Source organism: Pagrus major, chromosome 17 (assembly GCF_040436345.1).
Source record: "Pagrus major chromosome 17, Pma_NU_1.0".
NCBI classification, from domain to species: Eukaryota; Metazoa; Chordata; class Actinopteri; order Spariformes; family Sparidae; genus Pagrus; species Pagrus major.
This window is the reverse complement of record NC_133231.1, coordinates 21,705,358-21,724,408: the sequence shown is the minus strand read 5'-3', so window position 1 is coordinate 21,724,408 and position 19,051 is coordinate 21,705,358. Positions and strand designations below refer to the sequence as shown.

The 19,051-nt window shown below is 39.8% G+C and overlaps 4 protein-coding genes across 4 annotated transcripts in view; 3 read left to right on the top strand and 1 right to left on the bottom strand.

The window, feature by feature from the left end:
• The first annotated feature begins 325 nt into the window (after nucleotides 1-325).
• On the top strand, nucleotides 326-1,701 carry LOC141012160 (trypsin-1-like). Its single transcript, XM_073485564.1, has 6 exons — nucleotides 326-399; nucleotides 491-641; nucleotides 747-994; nucleotides 1,090-1,226; nucleotides 1,315-1,416; nucleotides 1,538-1,701. The coding sequence occupies exons 1-6, from the start codon at nucleotides 360-362 to the stop codon at nucleotides 1,583-1,585; spliced, it is 726 nt and encodes a 241-aa protein (XP_073341665.1). The 5' UTR covers nucleotides 326-359; the 3' UTR covers nucleotides 1,586-1,701.
• Nucleotides 1,702-3,372: 1,671 nt separating this feature from the next.
• LOC141011930 (trypsin-2-like) lies at nucleotides 3,373-5,074 on the top strand. Its single transcript, XM_073485281.1, has 6 exons — nucleotides 3,373-3,466; nucleotides 3,862-4,012; nucleotides 4,112-4,362; nucleotides 4,437-4,573; nucleotides 4,682-4,783; nucleotides 4,915-5,074. Exons 1-6 carry the CDS (start codon nucleotides 3,391-3,393, stop codon nucleotides 4,960-4,962), a joined length of 765 nt encoding a protein of 254 aa, XP_073341382.1. The 5' UTR covers nucleotides 3,373-3,390; the 3' UTR covers nucleotides 4,963-5,074.
• A 1,682-nt stretch (nucleotides 5,075-6,756) lies between these two features.
• Nucleotides 6,757-8,860, top strand: mrpl17 (mitochondrial ribosomal protein L17). Its single transcript, XM_073485610.1, has 3 exons — nucleotides 6,757-7,024; nucleotides 8,339-8,407; nucleotides 8,517-8,860. Exons 1-3 carry the CDS (start codon nucleotides 6,851-6,853, stop codon nucleotides 8,769-8,771), a joined length of 498 nt encoding a protein of 165 aa, XP_073341711.1. The 5' UTR covers nucleotides 6,757-6,850; the 3' UTR covers nucleotides 8,772-8,860.
• A 4,536-nt stretch (nucleotides 8,861-13,396) lies between these two features.
• Nucleotides 13,397-19,051, bottom strand: part of tmem145 (transmembrane protein 145) — a 46,933-nt gene continuing 41,278 nt past the window's right edge. The window contains exons 13-15 of the mRNA XM_073486003.1: nucleotides 18,527-18,647; nucleotides 17,947-18,135; nucleotides 13,397-13,681 (exon numbers count right to left, since the gene is read on the bottom strand). Coding sequence (XP_073342104.1) covers nucleotides 13,442-13,681; nucleotides 17,947-18,135; nucleotides 18,527-18,647 — 550 coding nt within the window. The 3' untranslated portion in view covers nucleotides 13,397-13,441. The remainder of the gene's footprint in view (nucleotides 13,682-17,946; nucleotides 18,136-18,526; nucleotides 18,648-19,051) is intronic.

Sequence of the window (19,051 nt, the reverse complement as noted above, 5' to 3'; positions counted from 1 at the left end):
TTAATTCAACTTTAGTTAATAGTTATGTGACTGTTAACAAACAATGAAAATGGGTTTAATTTAACACACATATTATGGATTTGGTAGGAATTGCTATAACTTTTAGCATGAATAATCTAGGAGCAAAGATGATTCATCATACATTCCCTTATCCTTTTCCAAATTTGCTGACATGAAAAGGCATCGTCACCTTGTTCTTTAACTCTGGAAATTATTAACTTAATCCCAACATCTAACTACAGAGATTGGCTCCTCACTGACCAATTAGAACGGGCGGAGAGCAGGGCAGCTCTCCTGAGTGTGGATATAAACCAGGGCTCCAGGTGAAGTCCTCTCATCGACAGGATCACACAGCAACCATGAGGTGTCTCGTCTTCGTTCTGCTCATCGGAGCTGCCTGTAAGCGCACTTTTCTCTTCTCGTATTCATTGGTTTTAATCACTGTATGTTCACTTGTTTGCTGATAATTTGACCTCTTGTGTGTTTTCAGTTGCCTTGGATGACGACAAGATCGTCGGAGGATATGAGTGCAGGGCCCACTCCCAGCCCCATCAGGTGTCTCTGAACTCTGGCTACCACTTCTGTGGTGGCTCCCTGGTCAACGAGAACTGGGTTGTGTCTGCTGCTCACTGCTACAAGTCGTATGTCACTCCTTGATATTATAAAGTTATAAAGTTTTGCATTTTGGGATTCATTTGCTTTTAACATGAAACTCAGCTGCCACTAATCCTCTCTGTCCTCTCCAGTCGTGTTCAGGTGCGCCTTGGAGAGCATGATATCTACCGCAACGAGAACACCGAGCAGTTCATCGACTCCTCCCGTGTCATCCGTCACCCCAACTACAACTCCTGGAACATCGACAATGACGTCATGCTGATCAAGCTGAGCAAGCCCGCCACCCTCAACTCATACGTGCAGCCTGTGGCTCTGCCCACCAGTTGTGCTCCCGCTGGCACCATGTGCTTGGTCTCTGGCTGGGGCAACACCATGAGCTGTGAGTCATAACTCCTGCACTGTGCTCTCAACATCTACGAAGCAACTGAAGTGTAGCTCCAGTTGAATCTCTTTCTTTTCTCTCTTGATCTCTAGCTGTTAGTGGCGACCAGCTGCAGTGTCTGGAGATCCCCATCCTGTCTACCAGGGACTGTGAGAACTCCTACCCCGGCATGATCACCGATGCCATGTTCTGCGCTGGATACCTGGAGGGAGGCAAGGACTCTTGCCAGGTATGTATTTCAAAGTTAATGCCCAGTATGAAATGGCCCTGTTATGGATTAAGTTTTATTTAACACACTCTACCCTCTCTGTTCTCAGGGTGACTCTGGTGGCCCTGTCGTGTGCAACGGTCAGCTGCAGGGTGTTGTGTCCTGGGGCTACGGATGTGCTGAGAGGGACCACCCTGGTGTCTACGCCAAGGTAACCCTAAGTAGACGATATTAAATCAACACGCTGTATCCAGTTTATTCTGTCAGCCCATACTGCAATGCTATGCTTATTTACTGTTCTAACACTGTTTTATTTTTTTCTTCGTTTTCAGGTCTGCATCTTCACCGACTGGCTGAAGAACACCATGGCCAGCAATTAAGTCTGATCCTGTGATCACCATCTCACTCTGCTGCCTTTCTTCTATCATTCAAACAACAGTATTGTTGTAAATGTGCAGCCATTTTCCATCTGAGTCAATAAAGTCTTAAATATTAATTTCAGGTTTTTCTGTTTTTTGCCTGTGTCTTTCTACATCATGGCACTGTCACCACAGTGTGATCACAGCTATGCTTTGATAAGACTAATAAACGGTAAATTTATAGTTAAACTTTATATAGTTATTTCACAAGCAACTGTTTATTGTGAAGTTGCAACTGATGTTTATAATACTTTCTAAATAGTTAATAAATAATGAGTAGTTTATCTACAGACATTATCTGGATGATCATTATAAAGATGCAACTACTATTTATAAACCTTTACACTTGCTTATTTAATGGTTTATAAAGCATTTCATTGTCTGTGAAATAACTATTAACTAAAATGGCATTAACTATAAATTTACCGTTTATTAATGATGGTCAATATAATATATTACCGGTTTCCTGCATCAACTTTATTTTGACATCCAAACTGGTGAAATGACTAACCTTAATATTACAACAAAAAAAAAAATGTCATATAACATGCAGCATGTAGCAGTTTATTGGTGTTAATGTTGGCACTTCTACACTCAATTTTGGGGAGTTTTTTTGTTTTTTGGTTCTCTATTCTTTGATGCATTCTCATTTTAAAATTGCAAAAAACTTACAGTATATCTGAGTCTTCTTTTTCTTTGGTCAGAATTACCAGAAACATTGTCAAACATAATCAGCTCTGCAAGACAGTAAAGTGGAGAAAAGAAAACTGTCGTACTGCCGTTATGTTGATAATTGTGAGAATATAAAGTAGCAGAAAATCCTTTCTCTGACAGACATCTGAAGGAGAGACTGAGTGGATGAAAATAAAGTATGAGTAAACACAGTCTGGACAACAAGACGAGAAGACACAGGCAGTACAAGAAACCTGAAGAAAAAAGCGAGAGAGAGAATCATAAGAGACTGGTCTGAGACTGAAACACTTTTACTTTCAGAATGTGACAAATATCATTATTTTATAGTCAAATACTGTGGAAAACTTATCTGATAGCATATCTAGATGCACAACATGTGACTGTACAGTATGTCATAAACCAAGTCACAGTAAGAACATCCCACTGAATGTGAAAACTGGCTCGCTGAAAACAGTTTTTTTTTCTTTTCCCCAGATATGATATTCATCTATTTATTTTATCTTTGTGCATTTGCTTGAATTGTTTTATTAGTTGTAGTATTAAGTACTGTCATTATTCTTTACTTCATTCTTCACTTCAGCACTTTGATGATTGTCCTCTCCTGCCATGAAACATTATCTCGCCAATAAAATCGCTGAACCGAACTGTATTGATCTGTAATGAGAGAAATAATTAATATGTACATTTCGAAGCGGATGCTCTGTACAGGAGAGCTTTCCCTGCAGTTTTCCATTTGCGAGTGAGTCTGTGAGAGAAGCTACACCTGGCGCTGCATCAAGGGGCCACGTCAAGGTCAGGATGCTGATTACAACCTGTACAAAACACACTGTGCTGCACTCAAACCAGGCAGGAGCGACGTCAGAGCAAACACAAATCATGCACACGGTTTCATGGGACATTTTAGGACATGACTGTACAACCGGGGTCACATAAAAACTTTACAGAATTTTATAATCATAGTAAGTATACAAAAGTTTTCCAATCAGCACACTTTGAGGGTTTTGATTGGTCAGCAGCACCAGGGGTGTATCTCGACAGCTGGCGCAGGTTGAAGCAGTCAATAAAAGCCCGGCATGGGTCCAGGAAAAGACTTGCATCTCTATCCAATCATGAGGTCTCTGGTCTTTGCTCTGCTCCTTGGAGCTGTATGTAAGTAAAAGTATCAACATTTAGAAACAAGCTCAGAGTGTGTTTAGTGTGGGGAATACAATGTCTTAAAGACTGTGGGTTAATTATCTGCCAAAGAATCTACAGTGGAAAAAATGCCTCTTCCAAAGTATGTAAAACAAAATGAGTACAAGGTGTTTCCTGCCTGAAACAAGTTAACAAAATCTGCCAATTGGACAACTGAAAACTTTTATCTCACAGATTGCAACTTTCTAGGTGATTGTGTCTTATATTAAGTGTAATGAGATATTTTGACAACAAATTAGATAAATATACTCAGTATGATTTTGAGTTTTATGCAGTGTATGGCACATAAAAAGGTAGAAAAAATGCTAAATGTTGAACATTTAGACATATAAATATATCCTTTTTTACAGTTGCCACAGAGGATGACAAGATTGTTGGAGGGCATGAGTGCAAGCCTCATTCTCAGCCCCATCAGGTGTCTCTGAACTCTGGCTACCACTTTTGTGGTGGCTCCCTGGTCAACGAGAACTGGGTGGTGTCTGCTGCTCACTGCTACAAATCGTGGGTGCTCCTTAAACATCATCTCCAAAACTAAAAAAAACAACACAAAGTCTCTCACAAGCCATTCCTCTCAACCTCCATTCTCTCCCTCTCTTTCAGCAAAATGGACATTGTCCTTGGCGATCACAACCGTTGGTTCATGGATGGCAACGAACAAACCATTCCCGCTGCCCGTGTGATCCCTCATCCCAATTACGAGTCCTGGCTGGTCAACAACGACATCATGCTGATCAAGCTGAGCAAACCTGCCACCATCAACCAGTACGTGCAGCCTGTGGCTCTGCCAACTAGCTGTGCCCGAGCTGGCACCATGTGCACAGTCTCTGGATGGGGTGTGACTATGAGCTCCTGTGAGTATCAAACACACACAAAGCTTCTGTGATTCACTTTACATTTGTACATCTTTGGTTCTGCGTCTCCACAGCTGCTGACAGTAACAAGCTGCAGTGTCTGGACGTGCCCATCCTGTCTGATGAGGACTGTGACAACTCCTACCCTGGCATGATTACCGAGGCCATGTTCTGCGCTGGATACCTGGAGGGAGGCAAGGACTCCTGCCAGGTTTGTTTCTCTGCTTTCCCTGAGCACAAAGTCTTCATGACTTATCTTGTATCCTCAGCACTTAGTTGAGACTTGAGCGAACGACTGACTTTGCTTCCCAACTCTCAGGGTGACTCAGGTGGTCCTGTCGTGTGTGGCGGTGAGCTGCAGGGTGTTGTGTCCTGGGGCTTTGGGTGCGCAGAGAAGAACCACCCCGGTGTCTACGCCAAGGTAAAAAAAACCTGTTTCTTACAGCAATCATGTATTTCTCTTTCATAGCAAGGAAATGTCCTTAAAGCCTGAAGTGACATAAAGTTTTCAATATGCCTTTTCCATTTATGTTTCACTCTCTCTTCCATCAGACCTGCATTTTCACAGACTGGCTGCAGAGCACCATGGCCACTTACTGAGTTCAGTCCAATCACACCTCTGTTACAGCTGTTTCTTTATTGCACAATCCTGTGTCAATGAAGCTGTGCCTGTTGTAATGGAGGTTGAAATAAAGCATGTGTAATACCCACATTTTTTGTTTTTTGTCACTTCATCTCTCTGTTTCTCTCTGATCTGCCTGGTAAATCTACATGACAAATGAAATGAGGGAAACAACTTTATATTATGGTTCAATTCAGGTAAGGTGGGACACTTTTCGGAAAAATGCTCCAGTAGACTTACACATTACTGATAACTCACTCCAGTGGTGTTTCTATTAATCATTTTGGGCCTTGGTAACATCTTTATGTTGAAATTTTAATAGGAGTACACATTTTTTAGAAGCTACACAACTTCAAACACACAATGACCCTCGCCTCTCACTCAGGCAGCATGTTCAGTTCTAGTTATGCAGTTTCAACTATTTTTTAGTGACCCCAGTATGCAGAAACATTCAAATACACTACATTTAGAAGAGGTGAAAATTACACATTTGTACTGCGCACAAAAACAGCATGCGATTGGCATAAAGTGGGCATGTCTAAAGGGAAGATTTGTAAACCCATTTTCACTCACATATCTGGAGGTGAGATGCCAAAGGACCCCTTTAAAATTCGCCATGCCAGTATTTCCCAGCAAAATTTAGCCTAACTTTGGAGCATTATTTAGCCCTATTTCCCGACAAGCTAACATGACATGGTTGGTACCAATGGATGCCTGTGCTTGTCTTGTCTAACATGAAATCGCAATCTTCACACTGGCTTAAACAATGAGCGGGCCACAGCCTCTAAAGACAGCAATGTTGTCCGGGATTGAGGCTATCCCATGGGTTTCTGAGGCCCTACTACATTGCGGTGTGTGTGGTAGAAATCAGGTGTGGGGCATGCTGATGACAGCTGATTATATTATAGCTGTATAGCATAAAATGGCATCCTACTTTCCCTCAAGCTGTCCCACATTATATGTTCAGGTTATGTGGGACAGTGACATAAAATGTTTGGGCATTTATTTTACACTTTTTTGTGAGCTTCAACCAATGGGTAAACCACCTCATTATGACCCCATAGTGAAGGTTGTTGCTTAAATGTATTCACTGAGAAATTTTATGTTATCTACCACGTGTTTGCACTGAACACACTTCCTGTAAAGACAGACCGTGCCCACTCTGATGATGTCAGACCAATCCAAACCATTGATTAGTGGCATGAAGTGTTCTGGCAATAATTCAAGATTTGTTTTGGTGATTGGTTGTTGACTTTGCAAACGTTAAATCATCACAATTCATATCTGTCCCACTTTACCTGATGTCTCACATAACCTTGATTAAATTATAAAACATGCAATTGTAATTAACAAATAGGCGAAGAGATAAAATTGAACAAAATCATAAAGAAATGGTGTTCAAAAGAATCAAGAAATAGGTCTGTATAAATTAGGAAACACTGAAAAAAGAGCTCTGTTTATGATGTTAATAATCCAATAAACAACGTCATAAAGATATGTAGGGTCGTCAAAGTGACCTCTATCACTTATTTTTAATAATCATAAAAATGAAAATAATGTCTTGATTTTTTTGCTGTAGTTCTTCTTGGTTTTTATTGTTTGCTCTTGTTTCTGGTTGAGGTGGATTTAGCGGAACTGTCGCTCCCTCGTTCCATGAGCAAGTCGGACAGATTAGACGACGCACCACCAATGTCAACCACAGCGCATTGACTCAACTGACCTCAGGATTGTTTCTTATATGAAGGTAACTGCTCTATTATCGACATATAGACACGTTTAATGAGTTTTTACGCTTCGCTCGGAAACCTTCCACCGTTGTTGTAGTTTGGTTTTCCGTTCGTTTGTCGCGGAATTTAACCGGACAAGATGCGACTCACGCTGCAAATGTTGATCTCCCACGGCCGGGTGGCCCGGAGGATGGGTCTGGGTCCGCAGTCCCGAATCAACATGCTGCGGAACATCTTGACAGGACTGGTCCGACACGAGAGGATAGAAACCACGGCGGCCCGAGCAGATGAAGTCCGCTTCTACGCCGAAAAGGTAACGACGACCTGCTGCTGCTGCTGCTGCTGCTAGCTAGCTAACAGAAAGCTAATGCTACAGTACATGACAGCTCGTGGGTTAACAAGCTAAATGAAAACAGTGTGAAACTACATCTGTGGTGCTGAAATGTTGTGAGAGTGGTCGAAGAAAAGCTATTAAATATGAATATAAATGTGTGAAACTTCAGCTAGAGTCTGGTTAATATTTCATCATGGTTTAATGTTATAATGATAGTTATTTTAAAGTGCATATTGACTTTGAAGAAAGACACCCAGCGCCGTCTCTTACTCAGTTTATGATTAAAAGAATTAAAAATAAAAAAGCATTGGTTTGGAGTAACTGGGTCACATGACTATGGAGGACCACAAGTGTCACGGAAGTAGTAATAAAGCATTTAACCAATTGAACAATAAATATAGGCATTAATAAATTAGTTCACAAATTCATTTATGAATCTATTAATAAATAGTCTAATTTACAAAGTAATTAATTATTTGATATTTTAATAGGCAATAAAAAGAGGAATTAATAGAGTTTAAAAATGAAATATTAATCCATCAATACATAGTTCATACATTTTGGTCCTTGAGCTGGTAAAAGGAGGTAAAACAATGCAAATTAGCCGATGTAACAAGCTCTCTGATTGGTTATTGTCATCTGCAGACGTATGACATGCCTGGATGTGTATTTGAAGTGAGCGCACTAGAGACTTGGCACATGGCTAACTTTAATGGGGATAAAATAATTTAATTGTGCAGCTCGTCTAGACTTTCCAAATGTTATTGGACCGAATGGCTCCAGTTATGACAGTGAAACAAGTCATTTCACTGGTTTGTGACGCTCAAAAAAATGTATCCACTGCTTTACAGACCCTTCTTTCACAATGTTGGCTTATGGGCCAAAGTCGTTTTGGGCCGCAGTGCAGCACGTGACAATGTAATTACATGGTTTGGCCACTACGAAAACTGGCATTCGAGGTATACACTCTACTGAGTGCCATTTTACAGTACACCATGCAAATGTTTTTGCATGGTGCAAACTCTGATTGATTTCAATGAATGGAAAGTTAAATAATCCTGCTGAACCCCCGGGACGTCCTTCAGGATGCTTTAGGGACGTAGTGTGACAATCACTGGACCACGTGTCAGCTTGATTAAGCTTCGTCCCAAAATGTTCATCTCACAATGTCTCACTCTATGTATTTGCACTTGGCAAAAATATTTTCATGTGAAGATAAAGATATGAAACATTTTGCTGTCTTCCAGACACGTAATTCTGACTGTCTGTGTTTTCTTGTTTTGTTTTTCCCAGCTGGTTGACTACGCCAAAAAGGGAGACACTGATGAGAAGGCGATGAAAATGGCCAGTTTTTGGCTGACGGTACGTTTCTGCAGCTCTTCTCAACTGTGCACTGTTTCACGCTGTGTCCCTCTGAATATTAAACAGTCTGTGAAGCGAGTGTTAAGTGAAGTCTTCTTCCTCTCTACAGGAAAAGGATCTAATCCCAAAGCTCTTCAAGGTCCTCGCTCCACGCTTTGAAACTCATTCAAATAGCTACACACGGATGGCACGCATCCCCAACAGACAGAACCTGGACAGAGCTAAGATGGCCGTCCTGGAGTACAAAGGCAACCCCTTCCCGCCTCTCTTTCCTGTGAAAAAAGAGAATGAACTCTCTCTCATTAACCAGCTGCTCAAAGGCTACAGAGAGGATAGGGCACAACAGTTAGCTGCTAGAGCTTAATTAAAACCATCCTGGTGTTGGATCAGTGATAGTGGTCCCTGAAGGGTGATGGCTGGGTGCTGAGACGCTTCTGAAGAGTCACTTGCAGACGCTGCAGATTATGGCTTATAGAGACTGATACATATGTTCACAGAAACAACAGTTCAGCTCCGGAGTCAACTGATGGGAAGAAAAGTTCTGTAAAAGGAAATTTATGACAATTATGTATTAATAAATATTATTTCTTAACAAAAGTAACACATTTTTGCTTCATTTCTTTAAACACTTTAAACAGCTCAGCTCCGGTACACATTAAAGGTCCAATGTGTTGGCTTTAGGGGAAAGTAAAATATTTATAATTATGTTTTAATTTCCGTATCATAACCTTAAACTAAGAACCGTTGGGTGTTTGTTACCTTAGAATGAGTCTTTTATATCTACAGAGGGAGTCTGCCCTGTTGCACCACCATGTCTGTACAGTCGCCCAGAAAGGACAAACCAAACACCGAATCTAGAGAAAGTCTATTGCGTTTTTAGCGGCCAACGATTGATTCCACTAAATCCTACACGCTGGACCTCTAAAGGAGTATTTCATCAGTTTAATATTTCACTTCTGTGAAGTTTGAGGACCTTTTGATTTAAAAAAAAAAAAAAAAAAAAAAAAAAAAAAAGGGATCAAAAATTGAAGTATCAGGGGATGATAATTGTAATTCCTACAATGCATCAAGCTCCAGAAACACTAGATCCTACATTTCCCACAATGCAGCTGGATATACTCTAGTTGGACTCCCCTTTGTTCAAACTAAGCACCTCCAGTTTGTAATATGGGCTTTCTGTTTGATTTGTGATCTTTAAGCTCCATCAGCGATGACTCTGATGACATCACTTTGACATCATTAAATTCTTTTCCCCAAATCTTTGAAAAAGCTCCCTGCTGATTCACAGGAGACACTTCACAGCTGTTGAAAAATTGAGTAACACTTCTCTTGAACTGAACTTCGTGTGAAAAATCACAGGACTGCCCCTTTGTTGTTGTTTTTAATGGATTTTTAAAAACTTCCTGCATATATGACAATGTGGAACCATTCCGGCAAAATTTAAAAACGTACCCTTGTGATTTAAACTTTTTTTTTTAACTAAATCCCTGACCTGAATGTTAGTTTTGTCATGTTTTATTTCAATACTTTAAAATTTTTTCCAGTTTGTTTGTGATTCAGATAGATTAAAAAAAGAAAGAAAGAAAACTCACTACAGGGGAGGCTGACTTTACTAAAATGATGTAAACTTGAAAATCAAAATATAATTCCACAATGGCCTGATAATTTTCCACGTGTTACTGAGTTAAATGAAAATGCAGTAATTCAATTTGCATGTACAAAAAGAGCGTGATGAAATTTTTATGTAAATGTAATACGCTGGGCAGTAGAGCAGGTTAAGTCTTTGTAAATTAAATGCCGAACAGTTTTTCCATTTTCATTTTAATATAGCCACAGAACGCCCATGCAAGTATGTGAAAGTGATGATGCAAATTTAATCATTGCATTTTTATTTTTAATCAGATAACACATACATATGTGGAGAATCATAGTGCTATTGCAGAATTACATTTTAATTTTCAATTTTACATTATTATTTTAATTAAGTCCTCAGTGGACTTCCATAAGCACCAGCAGAGAAGTACAATCTGTTATGTCTGGTTGCTACAGTAGCTAATCAACTCTTGAGAACCAATCCATTTATTTCTGCTACTTGTTTAAGTCCAGGTCATGTTAACTGATTAATAACATCACTAGGAATTGTTATAAACAGCTGGGACTTCTCACAAAACTTTTGTATTTGACAAATAATACTCGTCCCTACTGGGGTTCAGTCATTCTTTGAATGGTGTGACTGTGAAAAAGGTACTAATTTGCATTCAGCGTGGTCCCGGAAAGGGTTGTGAATTTAATCAACACAGCAGAAATCCTTTGTGACACAGGAATGAAAAAGCTCTATTATGCTGTGTGCAGATATAGACGGATGAAAAAGAGCAAGTGGCCAAATTATTTTGTCACATCATCTCAAAATATGTCGTGAACTGCACATCACAGATTGTTACCAAATAATGTAAGAAGCTTGAATTTCTCTTGAAGACTTTGGCAGCGATCAGGCTGAAAGCCGTTTGCAGATTTAGACCCTCGCTGGAGAACGAGCACAGACGGGGCACAGTTTGTTGTGACTCTGCACTCCAGCAGAGCAGGATACTGGCAGTGACTGTGAAATAATTAGGCTAGCCTACATCAGATTGTAAGCGGCCTGGAGTCTCCGTCCCTGTGGTGTTTTACTTTAATGGACTCGTGTAATGAGAACAAATTCTAAATGTGATTTACAGATATTAGATCGACTCCTTTGGACACATGCCCTTGTCCTACCTGGAACAAAGACGCAGCAGAGAAATAATCCACACACCTCTAATAAAACCATATTTTTTATTATTTTGGCAAAAAGTGTATATGTACAGCGTATTTAGAATTGTCATTTGACACCATTAAAATGCATTTGAACAGTGCTTCAGTGATGTGCTCTTAACCAGATCGCTCTGAGTCGCCTAAAAGCTGTGCTGTTTTCTGTCATGCATACATAATCTCTTTTTCTTCAACTTCTCTCCCTCAAGTGTGTGTCTCAGTCCTGTAATTGCATGTCAATATACATAAGGTTGAAGCAGTGATACAGTATCAGTAGGCCCGTGTCTGTTAGTCGAGTCACCCAGCATCTATTCAGTCAAGTCATGGCAACCATAACAATAGGCAACAGCAGACAAAATGGCAGACATGCCTTAATATAAACCAGACACATAATCAGAAATAACGACTAGTACTCTAATTCAAGTATCATTCTGTTTCACAGACTAAGTTACACCTCTTGACTACACTCTTACAAGTTACACACCACAGTCCTAACATCCTAAAGTACTCCATTACAGCAAGATTGCCATTGATAAATCTGCGGACTATTAGCCGAGTACCACCACTTTTATGAACCAGAAATCAATAAAACAACAAGATAAAACTGGAGAATTCGTCAGTGTCCTTTTTTTTCAGGAAGCTGGTGGTAAACTCAGTTTCAGTGAATTACAACGTCAGTAACTCAATGTTAAATTACATTGACTAAGCATGACACGTTCCCCAAAAATGTCCCGGACAGTCGGATGACATTTTCAGACTGTATTTACAGGCGTATGCATCTGGAATACTACTCGATGTGGTGTGAATACAGGTTTCAAAGCAGTCTTATAAGGTGACATCATCACGAATAAACAGACTAAGACCAGGAACATTAAAGTGCTCCATGCAGGACAGACAAAGGCTTTTTTTGTTTTGTTTTGTTTTGTCATAGCTCAATGGTAGGGGATACAAAACTAGTGACATTTGTTCGGCTTTTCGCACGCTTTGAACGCTAAAGTGAGATAAAGTCAACAAATATTCATGTTTCAGGTACTAGACAGGGGTGAGGATGAAGTTACTCGTGTTTGAAACAACTGCCCGTTCTTGAATCTTAAATGGATGTGTTGCAGCTTTAGAAAATGAAATTCGACAAAAGGTGCACTTTAGTATTGCAGTAACTTGAAAATCACCCCTGTCCTTGTGCTGTATTGCATCAGTACATTCACCAACGTCTACATACACAGAAATGACATTTTTCAGCAGGCATATTCTGCACTCCAGTGGAAATTCAACTGAAACCGATAGATATTGGTTTTATATTGCGTAGACAGACAGCGCAAGTTTTGATTGGAGTAACAAGGAACAGAATTTATCCAGTCAAAAATATACCAAAGCCTATTGTATGTATTTACAAAAGTATAGATTTCAATACACACAATAAGCGAATATTTTATGGTCACGTGGAGTACACATATCAGCTTTTCGGACGGGAAATACAACACAAACATGCGTGTTTTTACGAGTACCTAGAAGTGCCCACAGTAAACGTGACATTTTACATTTACACATCAGCATATCAATCCAGAATAACCAGCTGCAATGAAGGCATATAAGAATATAAATTAACCCATCAAACTCCATATAGAGTAAATATCTATCATTTATCAAAATGTGTCAAACATAAAAAAGTTTTTCTTTTTTTCCTTTTTTTTTTTTTTTTACATGAATTGGATAAATGTAATGGCATGAAATTCTTTTGATGGTCACAGCACCAACTGGAATTAAATGACGTGGAAAAAAGAAAACATGAAAACAAATTTCCTTCCTTTGAATCAGAAGTATACAGAGCTGTAGCTCCCCTCCAGTTTTAGCTATTTACAAACCGTTCCAGGCACACCATCAACGCCTCATGAATTTTTGAATAAAAGTATTTCAAGGATTTTGTTCATTTCCGCCTCGTGCACAGCTATCATTCTATTGCTCTGGCTACATCCACTTTGTCATCTTTCTCCCTCTGTGCCTTTTTACTGGTCAACATCAAATATTTATTGCTTCTTTATTCTTTAACAAGCTCAGCATTCTTATCTCACAGCCTCCATTCGGGTTATTTCCATTCACAGGTGAAAAGGGATTCACCTTTCTTCATCCATCCAAACTTTTTCCCTTATGTCTTTAAACAGTAACACCTTGAATTTCCTCTTTGACTCTTCCTTTACTTTGTATTGTCATTCAGTCCATTCCAGCCTGCCCTCTGTCTCTCTCTCCATCTCATGCCTTCGTCCCGAACCCTCCTCCTCCTCCGCTCTGCATGCTGAAATACTCGGTGAAAGACGGGAGCCGGGGTGGCAGCGGGGGTGAGCGTGCGGCCGGACGTGGGGGTATCGGAGGCGGAGGAGGGGGCAATATTGCTGTCAGGTCAGCAGCAGTGGTGATGATCTTCTGCTCGCTGTTCCTCGGCACCTCAGGTCCTTTACGTGCCACCGTCTCCTCCACCGTCTTCACCGGGTCCTGGAAAGAAGAAGATAGTTTTACACTTTCGACCCGGTCTGATGATCCTCTGAATGTAGGTGATACTTGGTTTTTGTATGCTGACCTGAGATAATCACATTTAATATGTTTTATATTTTGTATTATCATAATTATTCCATATCAGCTTTTCGATTTTCAATATAATTTCATATGTTGGTACTGTACTCAAGACTGACTCCATTTCATGTGTATGTGAGGAGCTACAAGGGTCTAGACAGCCAAAATAATTGATTGAGATAAAGACACTCAGCTCAGGCAGATTTATCAGATGCCGATTGTACTTTGTCCACTCTGACTCTGACCACACGTGTGACAAACCAGCCTAAACTAAGAAACAACTTCTTGCCCGATTGATTGCAACTTCCTCCGACCCTCGGCTTAAGTAATTTTCCTTTCCTTTCCTTTCCTTTACGTTACGGAAATGTGTTGCCCTTGCCAGAAAGTGGGTCCTTGTGTCAGTAACACCACACCATACATCACTTTTTGACAGCTTCCTCTACAGCTCACAGATGCTCAGGAGGTTATATAGGTCGGGGTAAATTACACATGTACCAAGTTTCCTGACCTCCAGTTCAATTACTTCACTCTACAGAAACTGCAATACAGTAATCACTAATATTCAGTGGGGTCAGAGCCTTTATGTAGTAACTTTAATATATTCATATTATTCAGTACAATCAGGTTCAATATACATGTGTATCACGCAAAATCTAGGGCTGCAAGTGGCGATTATTCTCTTTATTGATTAATCTGCCAATTATTTGTTTGATAAATCCAGTGGTTTTCAAACTTTTTGTGTTCGAGGCACATAAAAGGGAAAGCCAAAATCACCTGTATTCATATCCATGCAAAATAGCCTCAATAACACATGTTATCTAATCACTCTGTACACGTTCATTTTTAGACCCCTGGCAGGTTTTTACAGGAAGGGTATATATTTTTGCATTAGGAAGTATACGACATATAATAAATTAAATACTCATTCACTGCTTGTTTGGTCTGTCTACTAAACATCAGAAAATTGTGAAAAATGGAGTTTAAAGTCACATCATCAAATGTCTTGTTTTGTCTAAAGCTGGAGCCATATAGTGTTTGGCATTTTGTCTTGAAAATGCAAATTAATTTTCTGCATTACCGTGTATGAGACCAAACTTAACATGTGTTAAACCAACATTTTAGTAACTAGTTACAGTTTGCTCTACTTCATCAAGTTGGTTAAAAGAAATTGCTGGAGATGCAACATGAGATTACTTTATTGTGATTCTGTTGAAATTTGATAAAAGATACTTGAGTAATTGCTTCCTGTTGTCTATGAAAACAGGACATCTCGTTCAATCACAATCCTCATCTCACTTGTCTTTAATTAATCAGATTTCTTTGTTTTCAGTAACAATATCATTTAATGTGCTGCAACACGCGAGTGGCTTATCAGGCATTTTTTACTGAAAGTTATTAAAACCTACAGTTCCAGCTTAGATGATTTTATATTAAAAGCAGCATTTTATACTGTCTGAGAATCGTGCCTATCTTGAAAAGACTAAATTGTTTGCTAGACAATTTTCAATGTGGCCTCTGAACACTTTATAGCACACAGACGGCTCTGGTGCATTCAAAATTCATCCTTCGGGCCAAATACTGCAAAAAGAGTGCGTGCCACCCTCAGATTTACTTTGCTCTTTCACCAAACGACCCTCCAATAGACTCACTGTGACAATGCAAGTAATGACATCCCCTTCACTCAGTGCAAAAAAAAAGAGCTGAGACTCTTATTCCCCACCTTGATTCCAGAGTAATAAACTAAAAGCAATGTTGAAAATCAAGGTGTTTCATTGTACTTCTTTGTGTGGTCTCCCTAATGTCTTCCATTTCGCTGTCTGCAGCAAATGCAGCAATTCTGGTGTTCGATTTCTAACAAGAACCAGGAGAACTAAGCACATTACTTCTCTTCACACTGGCTTCCAGGAAGTTGGACAATTAATTTCTGATTGCTAGCACTCGATTGTAAAACACATAACGGCTTACATCATCACAACCAAACCTACTTCAACTTCAAAGGATGTTTATTTTCTCTTCTGCACATTTTGGGCTGATAATAACTGCCTTACAATTTGCAGCACCTTTCAAACATGGAGAGAAAACGTTTCTTGTATAAAAAAGCTTTAAAACTTAAAGACAGTGGATTTAATGAAGTTACACGGCATTCATTAAATCCACTGTCTTTAAGTTTTAAAGCTTTTTTATACAAGAAACATTTTCTCTCCGTGTTTGAAAGGTGCTGCAACTTGTAAACTTGTCTTTCCTTGTCAGTATTTGGGTTGCCTCTTCGTGTTGTATTATTCCTGCTAGTGTCTGCACATTGTACCAGAGCAGAGATTCACAGCTCTTCTTCTGTCACTCATTTCCGTGCAGTGTGAAAAAAAGCAACTTCTACCAACTCGAAAGTTCCCCAGCGCTAGACAATTCATCACGGCAAACACGACACCTTAATTTGGTCTTGTCAAAGTTTCCATTTAATCATTATTTCCTGGTGCCCAAGTGTTTTCATATCACCGCGTGTGCTATGTTACGCTGTGCTCACTGTCATTAACCCGAAGCCCACAGGAAGAGACGCCAAAAAATAATCCTTAAAAAAACATTTCCCCTTGCAATCTGCATCGTTACACTGATGCCTTCTAATTTGAGGTGTCTTTGTTAGATGAGACAGCAGTTAATTTCAAGCTAGGTTTGACACCGTATAGTTTGCATTTTAAAAGCATCAAAAACACGAGTACAACTTAGATGAATCTAATTACATATAGCAAGCGCTGAAAAATGGCTGGGAGACTTTAAACTCGATATAGAGATGCATACTGTACAGTACTGCCCTGATTTACCTTTAACCTCTTTCTGCACCTTCATTTACTTGTTCACGAATGGGGCAGATTTGATAGATATTAATAGAGGTGTCACGACTCTCCAAATCCCTGATTCCATTAGGCTTTCCAAGTCAAGGTCACGATTCAATTCCATTTTCTATGGATTCGATTTAAACTTTTTTTTTTCCCCAGCACTGACAGCTATGCAATTCCTTGACTATCACATCTGGGATTCTACAGATGGATGTTTTTTTTTCCCCCTGACAACTTTCAAAATCCCCTTTAAAAAAAACCCCACCACTGTGGTAATTTACAAAAACAACAACACCCCTTCCTGGAGGCTTTTTGCAGGTTAGAGTGAGGCAATTTCAAATAATATTCACCAAAAATAAAGATTCCAGAGTTCAACAAAAAGTACCATCATTAAGCGATTCAACAATAAACAACAAAAGATAGAAATTCAGTTTTTTTAGTAAAAACAACATCTCTGCTGTCGGAGTTACCTCTGGTACCAGCCGGTTGATCATCTTCGTGCACGCTATATGTCTGGAAGTGCAGCTGCAGGCCACCCCTAAGCTAGCTGTGTAATCTTTGAAGTGTTTTCTTTTTTTTTCTTAAGACATGTGCAAGTAGGCGAGGGTGGATAGAAAACAAAAATACTGGGAGAATTGCAGATCCTGCTTTTGATTTTGTTGATCGAATTTGAAGCTAATTTAAATCGAGTTCTGATTAAGAATCAAAGCCATGACACCACGAGCGATTAATGATTAATAATGATTGTTTCACATTCATTTGTCTGTTCATTCATGTGCATAGACACAGCATTTGCTCATCTGTCTAAGTAGGTTGAGCACATTACATCGGCCCTTAAATATCTGCACTGGCTTCCTGTGTGTCAAAGCATAGACTTTAAAATCTTACTACTTGTCTATTAAGCACTAAATGGGCCTAAATACATCTCTGATTTACGTGTACGTTACGAAGCATCCAGACCCCTCAGGTCATCTGGTCCTCAGTGTTTCCAGGATCAAAATCAAGTGAGGTGAAAGCAGCTATTAGTTTCCAGACTACCTGAGGTCTGCTAAAATTGTCTACTCATTTAAATCAAGGCTTAAAACATATTGTTTACTGTGGCTTTACAAAAGGCTAGATATTTAACTCCTTTAAAAATATAATAGCATTCTTTGTTTTTATTGTCTTTTAAATGCAATTTTAAAATGTTAGATGATGTTATCTGAGTTTTAATGCATTTATAAGTCTCTCTAAAGCCCTCTGACTCGCCTGCCGTCTGAATGGTGTTATATTAATAAACTTGCCTCGCCTTCAGCTTCAACAACTTCAATCCAGGATATGAAGCTTGCATCCAAAAACATGTAAATTTAAACTTACTGACTGGATGGAGAAGAGTTCAGTGAAGTTTGGTTGAGAGTCTCCCAGGAAGGAGCTATTTCCATAGGCGTGATGCGGGAAACTCTCCCCCCCTTCGCCTCCTTTCGGACTGGACAGCAAGATCCCGATCTGGGACGTCCGAACGTGATAGGGGAAGTTTTTATTGGCTGCAGAAGGTCGCGTGATAATCTGAAGGGCAAAAGGATGAAAAGACCTGATGATTTCTGCAGATTCTTACATATATAATCTATGTGCAACAGTATATATAGTAGCTAACACCGATATATGTGAATATAAGGTCTAAGTGAAAGGTGGGACTTGCAATGCATGCAGTGAACAGGAATATAAAAGGAGTTTGTGTGCGCAGTATGGCCCATTAGTAAAGAACAATGTGTCGAAGGTGACGAGGAGGTAGATAATGATGTGTGGAGGAGACAATCAGCATGAGGCAGTTATGACTCGAGGACAGTGAATAATGTATGACTGACAGTGGCAATAATGACTCTTGAATAATGTGAACTGTGTTAAAGTGCAAGGGTCTGCATGGGCGTGTGTGTGTGTGTGTGTGTGTGGTACGAACGAGGAAGACGATGTGAGCGTAGAGGTGGATGCCGAGCTGAATGCCGTTGACGATCTTCTCCCGGGCCCAACGTGGAATCCCAAAGTTGGCGATCAGAGCCATGACAGGCACTGCGAAAAACCTGAGGAAGACAAGTGAGTAGATTTAGGATAATGGCGCGGAGAAAACACATTAAAAGGAAAGATGAGAGAGAGGGAGAGGGAGGCGGAGAGAGAAGAAATAGATGTAAAGCACAGGGAATGATAAAGATGAGATGAGAGGAGAGGCGTAGATAATGAGGCGGGAGATAGAGGCAGCAATGAGAGAGAAATACAGAGATAATATTAGTCTTTGTAATCGACTCTTTATTTCAAGCTCAAGCTATTATACACAGTGAGTGAAGGGCAGAGAAGCTGAGCTGCGTACGTAGAGGACTTTTTTGCTCAGGGTTGGTGAATTAAAAGCGCTACTTTCCAGTTTAAAGCTTTAAAATATCAAGCATGTGGGACCATAAATTATTCTAATAGAAGGAACCTCATCATCAGC

Bases quoted from the DNA above. Each gene is read 5' to 3' on its own strand.
- mrpl17 (XM_073485610.1), top strand. From the start codon at position 6,851: ATGCGACTCACGCTGCAAATGTTGATCTCCCACGGCCGGGTGGCCCGG. The intron at 7,025-8,338 runs GTAACGACGACC...TGTTTTTCCCAG, and splicing joins TCCGCTTCTACGCCGAAAAG to CTGGTTGACTACGCCAAAAA. The intron at 8,408-8,516 runs GTACGTTTCTGC...TCCTCTCTACAG, and splicing joins TGGCCAGTTTTTGGCTGACG to GAAAAGGATCTAATCCCAAA.
- LOC141011930 (XM_073485281.1), top strand. From the start codon at position 3,391: ATGGGTCCAGGAAAAGACTTGCATCTCTATCCAATCATGAGGTCTCTG. The intron at 4,013-4,111 runs GTGGGTGCTCCT...CCTCTCTTTCAG, and splicing joins GCTGCTCACTGCTACAAATC to CAAAATGGACATTGTCCTTG. The intron at 4,784-4,914 runs GTAAAAAAAACC...CTCTTCCATCAG, and splicing joins ACCCCGGTGTCTACGCCAAG to ACCTGCATTTTCACAGACTG.
- LOC141012160 (XM_073485564.1), top strand. From the start codon at position 360: ATGAGGTGTCTCGTCTTCGTTCTGCTCATCGGAGCTGCCT. The intron at 642-746 runs GTATGTCACTCC...TGTCCTCTCCAG, and splicing joins GCTGCTCACTGCTACAAGTC to TCGTGTTCAGGTGCGCCTTG. The intron at 1,417-1,537 runs GTAACCCTAAGT...CTTCGTTTTCAG, and splicing joins ACCCTGGTGTCTACGCCAAG to GTCTGCATCTTCACCGACTG.